Source organism: Tympanuchus pallidicinctus, unplaced genomic scaffold (genome assembly GCF_026119805.1).
Source record: "Tympanuchus pallidicinctus isolate F22 unplaced genomic scaffold, pur_lepc_1.0 scaffold8, whole genome shotgun sequence".
Lineage (NCBI taxonomy): Eukaryota > Metazoa > Chordata > Aves > Galliformes > Phasianidae > Tympanuchus > Tympanuchus pallidicinctus.
This window is the reverse complement of record NW_026294802.1, coordinates 10,200,294-10,212,466: the sequence shown is the minus strand read 5'-3', so window position 1 is coordinate 10,212,466 and position 12,173 is coordinate 10,200,294. Positions and strand designations below refer to the sequence as shown.

At 37.4% G+C, this 12,173-nt stretch overlaps 1 protein-coding gene across 1 annotated transcript in view; it reads left to right on the top strand.

The window, feature by feature from the left end:
• The window catches only part of SLC41A2 (solute carrier family 41 member 2), a 48,327-nt gene extending 37,294 nt beyond the window's left edge, over window positions 1-11,033 (top strand). Inside the window, exons 10-11 of the mRNA XM_052667328.1 lie at window positions 185-333; window positions 10,387-11,033. Of these exons, the coding sequence (XP_052523288.1) occupies window positions 185-333; window positions 10,387-10,572 (335 nt within the window). The 3' untranslated portion in view covers window positions 10,573-11,033. The remainder of the gene's footprint in view (window positions 1-184; window positions 334-10,386) is intronic.
• Window positions 11,034-12,173: the final 1,140 nt, after the last annotated feature.

Genomic DNA, 12,173 nt, shown 5'->3' with positions numbered 1-12,173 from the left:
GCAGCAGCCCCAGTACCGAGCCCTGGGGGACACTGCTTGTGACCAACTGGATTTATCTCTGCTGACCACAACTCCAGCCAGTGTTTCATCCAGCAGAGCGTACACCCATCCAAACTGTGGGCAAAGAATATGGTATAGAAATTGAAAATCTTAACTGATTTTTTTTTTTTTTTTATAATTGTAGGAGTAAATAACAAATCAGCCCAAGTCCTGCTTCTTCTGGTGATTCCGGGTCATCTAATTTTCTTGTACACTATTCATTTAATGAAAAGTGGCCACACTTCCTTAACTCCAATCTTCATAGCAGTATATTTGTTTGCAGCTCTGCTACAGGTAAGAAAAAAATACAGTTCGAAATGCTCACATACATAAAATTAAGTTCTTAAAGAAAGTCATGTATTATCTGAATTCTGAAATCTCATGAATAAGTGAAAGAGGAGATGTGTTATTACAGGCTCTCAGCACAGTTACAAAGCAACTAATTATCTCCACATGCATATAGCTTGTAGACATGTATCCGTATTGTAAGTGCTTTTCAGAGGATACATGACTACATTACTTCCTAGTCATGCATTTCACACTCTTTTGTGTGCTTCTTGGCACCATTGCATCTAAAACCCCCATCATTTTAATCAACTGGAGGGGAAATGAAGAGATGGAAAAGCAGTATTTATGAATAAAGAATGCATTAAGGAAACTCTCAGAAATTCCCCCCTGTGGTTTGTCAAAATGGTTCAGGGTCATGTTTTTGTACAGTTAAAAAGGTAGTAGATGGGACTGCTATCACTTGGTGAAATTTTAGTTAAAGCTGAAATTAGTGTAACGGATCAGTGAAATTATAGAAAGAATTATAGAAGAAATTATAATTGCATCAATTGTCAAACATTGTTACATTATTTTATGGGCTACTGCCTAGTGGTCTGTCCAGACCTCAACAGTGGTGATTTTTGAAAGATGTCTTCTGAAATATTAATGTCTTAAATTGAAACAGTTTCTCCTACAAATTAGTAGTATAAAATGAAGTGTTTTTACTGAATGCACAGCCATTTTTAGCTAAAACTTGGCTGACTTAACTGGAATGTTTCATTGTACTTTAAAAAAGTAACAAGATGTTCACATCACACGATCAAAATATAGTGGAAATATCCATATGTTCAATATATATTGAGTGCTTCTAAAGTGTGACCAACTTAGTTTTAAAATTCTAACAGCATTATCACCAATAATTTCTTGAGAAAGTCATGATTTTAATATTCAAAGTTATCTGTGTTTATTTATTCCTATTCCAAAAACAGTAGGTCTTGAAGACTGCTACTATTTTAATTTTATATGAGAATTTTATACTCTTTTCGTACAGTATTACTTTAAAAGTTCCACATTTTACATGTAAGAATGTCATAGTAAATATAGAACTATTACTTTTCATTTTCCTCTTCTGTGCCATTCCTGGTTTCCAACCTTACCACTTGTTTTACACTGTGTTCTCCCAAGGAAGTAATAACATTCATTGTCAGCAATATGAAGTCCTTATAAGCTTAATGAAAACAGCTGGGGGGTGAAAGAGTCCCTGTTACTGCCTTTACTGTAGGTAAGATGGAAGTGTGATTTCAGCCAGTAATAGATTTCAAAGACTTCAAATGGGAGTCAAGCTCAAGACAAATCCATATGAAATCCATATGGTCCTTTTGTACACAGATCTACAGTCATAATACATTCAGGGCTGCAAATCTTTTCTTCCGAAGCAAAACAGGGTAAGATGAGAGAAATGGGGAAATTCCAAGTTGAGGCATTAGGGCAGGGCTTTCAGATCACATGGTTGTTCGAGACAAGTACTGGAACAAATACACCTGCAAAGTTAATTTTTGTGAATTTAAGGCCTGATCAGAGTATTCCGTTTCAGAGTCACATATCTCCTTTGAAGTCTATAAGGCCACATCTAATTTTCTAAATTTTTCACTTAGAAAAGCAGATAACACAGCTTCTTCTTTTCCCCCCCTATTGCTTTAATAGATTATTTTCCCTTCTTTACCTTCTGCCTTTAGCTGTGGCAGGCAATTTGAGATTAGAAACCAAGTAATGGTACTGCACATTGTAAATTCTTATGGGTCTTGACAGATTTATGATTTGGAACCCCATGTTTTTTTGACACCTTCTGTGTAGGTGGATTCTTTTCCCTATTTTCATTATTGTAACATTTTTCTAGTAGTGATTACTGTGGTTCTGCATACCTACGATCACAGCAGATTTAAAATTTTCAGAGACCCTTAAATTTGAAATTATTTCATTTACCTCTCAGCCTGATGAGCCTCCCTGCTGGAGTTGTATGGTTGTACATTACTCAGTTCTCAAGAAAATTAGTTGTGCTTGGACTTGACGTGTTTTACAGTGGACTAAAATAGATTTTTAATTAGCTTCAAGATCTGTGTTTTATTTCTGATGTTTAAAATGGAGACAAAGAGGGTTAGAAGATGATGAAAGTAGAAGTGTTATAGTAAGCTGGAATAAATTAAGGAAAATTTAACATAAATATAAAAGTAATGATTAAAACTCTTATCTGTTGCTCAGTTTATGTTATTCCACATTGTCTGCAGTAAATTCATAATGTACATATGAATTCTTCTATGCAGCATTTTAACAAGAGTTTTTCAGGTTGCCTATAAACTTCAGAATACTTCCCACAACGATAAAACAATTTATTTGCACTGCTTTATAAAGTTACATAGCACCAATACCAAGCACTGTCTTTACTCTGTTCCTATCTGTATTTAGACCCCGTCTCCTGAATGCCATGTAAATGAGATATTTATGGTAAATAACTGATTATTATGATGTGCAATTAGCAATGGTATGATTTAGTTATTCTTGACCCCAAATAGACTTCGTAGTAAAACAAAGTACAGATTCACTGAATATGCAGTTGTTTCCAAGAAACTTTAAAGTGAGATATTTTAAATAATAGGAGTAGCCAGGATTGTGATCTGCAATTTTTCTATCTGCTTCCCTCCAAACAAAACTGTTCAGGGTTTCCAGATGTAAGAAAACCCAGAAACAGTTTTAGTTTGTTTTTATTTAATTTTCCTAACTTTAACAGCGCAATATTTTTTTCCCCTGTAAGAAATGCATATTCTTGAAGTATTCTTGAAATAAATTTATAATTTGATTCTATTGAAATCTAAGGCAAAAAATTTCTTTAGTTTCAGTGAAACCAGAGCTTCATCAGCATGGAGAAAACTGCACATGTATTTATACTAATCTCATTTGTAATTCTGTGTTTGAGATGCTCATGCTTGAGTCTGATACACGTTTATGAATGGCAGCACCAGGGAAAAGAAAGAAAAATATTTTGAGGAAGATTGCCTATGTGCAAGAAATCCATAGGTATGTAGGGTACTTCACATAATGCAGCATAGAGTAGCTGGGCAAGACATTGTGCACTACTGAAATGAGTATATTGATTTGAAATGAGGGTTAAATTTAATGAGTGGTAAAAATAGAGCAGTGTGCTGCATGACATTACAATCTTGTTTGGACCAGCAAAAATATATTGATTAAAAAAAGTGTCCTCCTCTTTCTTGCAAGGCCTCAAGTATTTTTTTTTAATTGTATGATGCTCTGCACTAAGCAAGGTTTCAACTTCTGTCTTGTCAACCTGCAGCAGAATGAGAGCAGCTCTGGAGCTGCCATCAGTCTTGGCACGCTGCCCTGAGCACTCAAAGGCCGCCTCTGTTCTTAATGTTCTCACTGAGCCAGTAAAACGCCCTCTGAGGAATTTTCACACCTCCTAACCAATTCTGAGCACACCACTACGGTAAATACTCGGAGAATAAACAAACAATAGGAGGTTCCCTGAGCTATTACGAAGCAAATTAGTAATTCTAAAATGTGGCTGTCCTTATGCAATAAAGATCAGGTGTCTGCTCCTGGGAAGCAACCTCTGCAGTGCCTTAAGAGGTGTTTGGTCAATAGAAAACCAAGAATTCAGCAACACACATGGTGACTTCCTGTTCACATCAGAAATGTTTTAGACTTCTTGGTAGCCCGAGGGTTCTAATTACAGTGCAAGTCTCTTCAGTGCAAAAAAAGAAATCATGGAATATTGTATAACATGATGGAAAGTACAGCAATAATAGTGGGGTGGCACAATCCTAGGCTGCAGAAATGTGAACAAGCCAAAACGCAGCAGCTGTGGACACAGAAACAAAGGGGGGGGGGAAAAAAAACTGCTTCCCTTTGGAAGACCTTCAGAAGGCAGGAATCTCCATCAAGATACCTTTGCCTCCCCACCAAGCCCTAAATGGGTTGGGGTGGGAGGGGTGGATCCAGGCTCCACCCCTTATGGTCACTCAGGTGCATTGCTTGCACCTGAGTTGGCCATGCCTTCCCACCAGGTGCTCAATCACTGCTTCAGGCTACAGAGTATACTGTACATTATACATGAATAAGGAAGATTGTGTTCATAGAGAAAACATTGCATTTTAAAAATTACTTTTTCTGATAGGAAAAGCTACCTCCAAAGTGTAGAGGATATAACTGCTAGGGACACTTAATGATTCAAGGCAGTATGGAAACTAAGGTCCAAACCTGGACAGTTCTGCCCTTTCAATGCTTTTTCACTGCAGTGTGAGAAACAGACTTGTCAGATTCATTGGGATCTGAATGTGGACATCACTCACTCTGTCACCTCCAGGGGTGTTGCTGCCTGTGGTAGAAGGTTCCTACAATGTCATCAGCAGGGATATATCGTTTTTGCCTCTGTGATGTTGTGTAGGTAGGATAATACACTCAGTTGTGCTACAGCTGCTGTAGGCTAAGCATACGTGAAGTCTTAATGGTCTGGGTTGTACTCCTAATTCAGACAGGCAAACAACCTGAAGTTAGGACTGCCTCGATCACAGGATGTCTGACAGAGCTACTGAGAAAGCAAGAAGACTCTCTGTGGAATTTGGATTTAAACTGGGAAATAATAATTTAAAAAATAAAAGTTAATTCACAGACAATTACACTGATACAACTATATTGATTTAGAAACACCCTCAGCTAAAATGGTACAGTCTTTATTTACTTAAATGAGGCATTAGTCTTGCACAAGTTTATGCTCAGATACCATAGAGTTGTGCACTTCAGACAGAAAGCAAGTAGTTATACATATTGCCTGCACACACACAGTGTAAAGGTTTTATGTTAGGAGCTGAATGAGTGTAACTGAATGAGCATTACCAGAACCTTCAGTTTGCAGATAGGCTTTTCACAGAATCACAGAATTGTAGGGGTTGGAAGGGACCTCCAGAGATCATCGAGTCCAACCCCCCTGCCAAAGCAGGTTCCCTATAGCAGGTCGCACAGGTAGGCATCTAGGCAGGTCTTGAACATCTCCAGAGAAGGAGACTCCACCACCTCCCTGGGCAGCCTGTTCCAGTGCTCCGTCACCTCACTGTAAAGAAGTTCTTGCACACATTTGTGTGGAACTTCCTATGCTGCAGTTTCCAGCCGTTTCCCCTTGTCCTGTCTCCACTCACCACTGAAAACAGTCTGGCCTCGCCATTCTGCCCCCCACACCTTAGATATTTATTTTTTGTCCTTGCTCCCAGTAGATTTGCTGCAGTTAGAGGGAAGCAATAGAAAACCGAACTGAATTTAAGTCTCATGGCAATTTTCTTAAGCTTTATATTATAGATTGTCTAAGAAATGACAAAGAGCAACTATTTCTGATAGTTGATGTTGATACTCTCTTTCTTCAGCCCATTTTTCTCATTCTTTTCTGTCCGCTTCTGTCCTTAGAATGACATGTGGCAGGACATATCCACACCTGACCACAGTCCACCTTAGAAGTACTACATCACCATTACTGGCAATGTAATGCCAGTCTTCTGTGTAAGGCTGAAAAAGGAATGTCAGACACAGACATATGTGTTGCCTTTTCTTTACCTCAGAATGGTGGCAGTAGATTCTAAAAGACTGTTGGAGTTTATAATGTCTTAATTGGCTATATCAGGAGTTTCCAAATCTCATTAGCCAAAGTCCTAAATCAGCTTGGAAACTGATTTAAGTTAAACTGGTGAGACTTTCGTGTACAGACATGCCACAACTCCTTGGTATATCTGTTTACATGTTGGATAGAGTCCAGAAGGACAGAAAGCTAATGAAGTGTGTTTGTTATTGATGAGAGTTATTGGAGAAGCAAGATGTTGTCTAATGAGTGGGCTGGATCTTCTGAAAGGTATCTATATTTGCTACCAAAGGAATTAAATCAGTGGATCCAAATCACAAGATTACCAAAATACCAATAGCAAGAGAGAACTATGGGGATTTTTATAGCCAGACACTGAAGAAAGCAATTGCTTCTTTGGAGAAGATAGATGTATAATCAGAGAATATTAGGATGTTATAATCACAGAATAAACAAGAGAGTTAGGCAAAGCAGACTATGATAACAAGAAAAGAATAAATAGAAGGCTTACCCCTATCCTGGGCTCACTCACAAAACAGCAGCAGAGATGATCTCCAGAAGAGATCCTTCCCCACTGGTAGCCAGCTCTTCAATAGGTCTAGGAGGGGTGGAGCCAGGCAGAGCAGGTGAATTGTCTTCACCTGTGCTCCTCTGGCTGACTCATGGCTCGCCTCAGGTGATCAATCAGACCTTCAGGCCCTGACTCAGCAGTTCCCATACAATAGATACTGAGTTGTTTCCTTGGATCTGTTGCTATGTAGACCCTGCTTAGCCTACAGAATTTTGGCTGTATACCACGGAGATTCAGCAAATAAGTTCAGTGTAAATTTATTGAGTGCTTTACAGTTACTTCTTAGTTTTGAATTAAGACATCCAAAGATATTTAAAATCTGAGGAAATGTGTGATTTCATCATTAACTTAATGAAGGGTCAAAACCACTAAAAACCTAAACCATAACTCAGATGAGAATGATGTCAGTCAGGACACATTTAGAGATCCCTAAGTGGAGGTTTTCAGTAATAATTATACAGGGTCTGCTCTAAAATAAATATTTCCTATTTTTTTTTATATTGTCCCGTGATGTCAGAGGTGGATGTTGGTGGGATGGCAGTAGAGGCAGAACCTGCCATCAGTATTCCATTATGTTTTGTTGCTGTGCAGCAGACGGCAGCGTAGGGGCAGTCTGACAGACTGGCGCCTGACATGGAAGTGTGTATGAAGCAAAGCTGTGTCACTGAGTTCATCTACGTGGAAAAAATGGCACCCATTGACATCCACTGATGTTTGCTGAACATCTGTGGAGACCAAACAGTGGATGTACTTAGGCTGTAGGAGATGCGTTTCAACAGTAGTGGCGGTGGTTTACCTCCACTGATGCAAACTGTTACAAGCACAGCATACAGGATCTTGGTGAAAATGCGCAGCTAGTGGTGGTGTCTGTGTTTAAAAACAGTAATTGTTAGCTGAGTATTTGCTCTATCAAATAGTGTTATTGTGTTCTTGGTTCCCGTTGAATTTTCCATGGAAATAAATAGGAGGCATTACTTTTGGAGCAACCCATGTAAATAGCTACTTCATCAGTTTTTACCTTCCTTAAACCACAGGGTTATCTCATTCTTCAGTCCTGAAGAATTCCTATGCTATTGTTTCATAATTCTACTTTTTTTGTTTTTTCCTTCAAAAAGCACTGCATTGTTCTCTTCATATTAAATAGATGTGAACTAATATTTTAAACTAAAACAACAGCTCTGCATACATTTTCAAGCATTTCTTCTCACTTTCCTACAGCATTTTATGGGCTTTTTATGGCTTTTCAGTACTGATGACAACTTCGTTTTTTCCCTCAAGAACAGTTGGCTTTCAACTTGAGCTATGAAGACTTATTTGTAGAATGAGAGCTGAGTAGAAGTAAGCTGTACTTATACTACTATGCCATATGTGTGAATTTGCTGAAATGAGTATAGGTCACTGACAGATCCCTGCAAATGGAAAGTGCTGTGCCACTACACTGTCTTAAAATGTCTCTTATGTAACTTTCCACCTGTGCCTAAGAAACCTTTCCTTTTTATTAGTCTTTGCTCTCCTTTACACTTCTCCTTTTATTTCACCTGTGAGATCTTTGCAAATGACTTTTCTTATCACTTGAAATGCAAGAATTGTCTTAATTTCAAAAAAAAGTCAGCAAACTCATAGTAGAAGTTTTGCTTATTTTTAGCCAAAAATTTGACAAAATTTGTTGGTTGATGACTTTGATTTCCTCCTTCTAACATTGATTGGAAGCAAAATCTCATTAAGATTTAAGTTACATTGATTGACTTCTGCCTTTCAACACTGTGGCCATATATTTCTTACCGACTACTTACCATTTCCAAAATCAGATCTGTACAATTCTTAAATGTTAGTGAGCTTCTAGGTGTGCAAATGCTCAATAATAACATTATTTATTCCTTCCTCCAAATAAAGGCTAATAGACTGCAGTCTCATAACTTACCCTGTAAGTGCTGTGTCTCAACTGCCATCATCTACCGTTGCAGTGATCAGTTGACACAATATCATCTTACAACTTCTTTCCTATTACGGGTTTCTTGTAATTTGTGTTGTGTGATATATACCCATAAGCTAACATGCCAAAAGAAATTATTTGGGAAGGTTCACAAAACTTAATTTCCAAACTACATATTCTTGTCAACAGTCAGAGTCCGTTGCTTTAGGGTCAAAAGTGTATAGGCAAATGATAAGTTTTCATGTTATTACTTTTGAAATACAGAAATATACACTGCTATTTCAGTTGGGTTGTGTATGTCATGTGTTAATGATTGTGAAATACGAGTTACTTTTCCAGTGAATGCTCTCATCTTCTAATAGCACATACAGTAGCAGAGCTACAGTAGCTGTGGGGCACTGCAGAGTATTGTGCGCATCCTGTAGGTGATGTTACTATGCAGTGTCTTTCATAAACAGACCTCTTTTTGTCCGTGTTAGAAGAAGGAGCTGACTCAAAGAATCTGATAGTCTTCCAAAGAAAACATCTGTTTTAAATATATTTGTTTGGATTCCAGTCAGCGCACCTAGGACTTGCATAATTAGCTTAGACTACAGAGTTCCTTTTTCAGAAGATATGTTTAGATAAATAAGCCATGCATTTTTCATTAAGCAAATATTCTTCCTTCTCCCTCCTCCCCCTTTTTTTTTTTTTTTTTTTTTTTGTAATTAGAAATTGGGTTTGTGTTTTAAAATATACTTCTGCAGAGCAAAGATGGAATATTTGAACTTTTTAAAAAGTTTTTTTTCTCTTTTTTGATATTTGTTGTACAGTATTTTGTATTATGGGGAATGTTTGGCAGATATCATTTCAGTATTTCGTTTAACAAATGCATACATATACGCACGTTTTCAATTCCAAGAATTGATAATTAACAGAGCAAAATGTGAATCTTCTACCTTATACTATTTTTGTTACTGTTCTTCTATATGTATGTTGTATGACTTTTTGAAAATGGATTTGGTAGTAACTTTTTAAGTTTAACCTTCCTAAAAGATCTGATTAACTGAAATGCATAAAATACACTTAACTCAGTTTAAGCAGCTCTTCAGAAGACGCAAGAAATGGAAGCTCAGTTAGAGGTCTTCTCTCCATTCATCTTGTGCCGTGTCACACCGCATGATTCCACTGAACCGCAATCTTTTACCATACAGCTGTGTAACATTCAAATAATTCTTTTCTAAAACTGGGTTAATAATTATGCATATCTTTGATATCAAAATCAAACCTCTAGAATGTTCAGACATTCACGGTTTGGAATGAATCTTTGGGACAAATTCAGCCTGGAGTGACAGTTTCATAATATATATTGCAGGTGTGCCTCATACAGCAGGGCTGCACATGAAATTGGTATGTCACACACAAAAGTAGTGTCTGGGTCATTCTCGGTATTTCACATTATCCAGATGGAGTTGTTCTTAATTTGACTCCATATTCCTCATACCGCGTCTGATTTCATTGGTGGTCTTGATTTGTGGAAACAAGAGCAGTGCCTGTGTTGAGTGCTCTCATCTGGGTAGCACCAGTCAGTTGTGTGTGATCTCGAAAGCCCATTTATGTCCTCACTGTACACAGAGTGATGTCATGTGTAGGAAGTGCAATTTGCACATTTGGTTGGTGTTCTTACGATTGTGAGAAATTCTCATAGACTGGAGGAAGAATGCTGTCAGTGACTCATTGTGTTCTTTCTCCCTGCGCGCATGATTTTCTAGGAGAAGTTGGATAAATGTCCCCACTGTTAGGTAGTTTCAATCTAAAATTAATTCACATTGATTGTTTATATTTTTTCAAAAATTCATGTACAAAATTGCTAAATTCTAGAATGTCGTTGTCTGTTGGCTCTTTTACAGTGTAATTCAAGTGAGAATAATACAGATTTTGGTTGTTATTCCATAGGTGTTTACTCTGTTATGGATTGCTGACTGGATGGTGCACCACTTCTGGAAAAAGGGAAAGGATCCTGACAGTTTTTCTATCCCTTATCTTACTGCACTGGGAGATCTGCTTGGAACTGCCTTATTAGCTGTAGGTTTTCATTTTCTATGGCTCATAGGTGACAGAGATGGCGATGTTGGAGATTAATTATTTCAGTGGATGCGATGACTTTTCCTGAAGTACTGAGATGAGCAATCATTCCACTTGATGGTCCTCAAAATGGTCGTTCCATTTGGTCTAAGTAAATCAAGTTGACACAGATGCAAAACAGCCTTAATCATTTTGGTTTGGATTGGTAAAAAAGGATGGATCTAGGAGGAGACTTGAGGCCTTTAGAGTGGAAAACAAGGTGGATGGCTGCTAGTTGAAAACATCTGAGCAGAAACAATGAAGGACACATCAACCCTTTATCAAGTTCTACATTTTTAAAAGAGCTGGTCTTTTAAAAGAACTGTTTCTTATCTGTTAGTGCAAACCAAAACAATCTCTTAATTTCTTATTCAGTGGTGACAAAGAGGGTAAAAAACAATCAGTGACTTACCTTGTTTTTCTTCCCTAATATTAAGTGGTTATATGTTCTCATCTTCCCACAGAAGTGGATAGGATACCACAGATGAGTTCTCTTTCATAGACCTGATTAGCTGGTACGTCCTTATCTTGCAATTTCAGTGCTGTAACTCTGACCACTGCAGACTTGGTATCAATAATAACTGCTAGAGTGATTTGTACCCTGATTGTTAAAATGTTTTGTCACAAGCTTCATGTATGCTAATAGAAATATCATCATTTATAAAATCAGGCACTTGAAAAGTGTCTGCAGGACTGAGCCCTTTTTCTTTCTGCTAAAAAAAGCAACCTAATTATTTTACGGATGTAATTTATTAGAAGAGTGTAGTGAAGAGAGAGAACGTGAGACTGACCTGATCAATAATAAGGGATAAATTATGTGCTGGAAAGTGTCTTTTCATTTAGCAACTGGAAGAAACGTTGGACTAACTCATATTAACAGTGTTGTGATGGCCAGTGTCCTGACTTGAAGGAAGTATTTCGAGGTGTTGATTCAAACACAGATGCTTATCCCAGACTAAAACTTGGGGGATAAAAGATTATGTTGCTATTTTAGGCACATAGCAAGTTACATAAACTTTTGAAATTCCAGAGCTGTCTACATCATCCACTTCCAAGCAGAAACCTCCGTTCTTGCTAACAGGATTTCTGCTTTCAAGCTCTAGAAATAATATTGTTCATAAGGAATGACTGCTTCTGAATGATTTATCTTATTTCTATACCACAGTATTTCAGATAATGCATTGATCGTGAAGGCTCTGGTTACCACTTAGAAAAAAGTACACTGATTGCTCTGGTTTATAATCTACTGGAAACTCCTCGTGGCATGTGTTTTTTAAAGACTGCAGCATACATCATAAAAGCATAATTACATAACTCAGATTTCAAATGTTATTATCAAAAGTTTTTAATTTTGAGAATTAAATTAGACAACTAAATCCACCTATCAATGTAAGCTGTAAATCTGTAAACATTAGTCCTGGAATTTATGGACATGAATTGTCCCTTTTAATTCGATGGACCTACTCAAATGAATTAAGTTAATTAAATGCATAAGTGGTAATGGGGCTTCTACAGATGTTGGTCGCCTTAAACTCTGTGGAAATTGGAAGTGTAATTCTGCAAATTAAACCAGCTATTCAGTGCCTAGACATGGATTTAGATGCCTGACTTAGCACTCT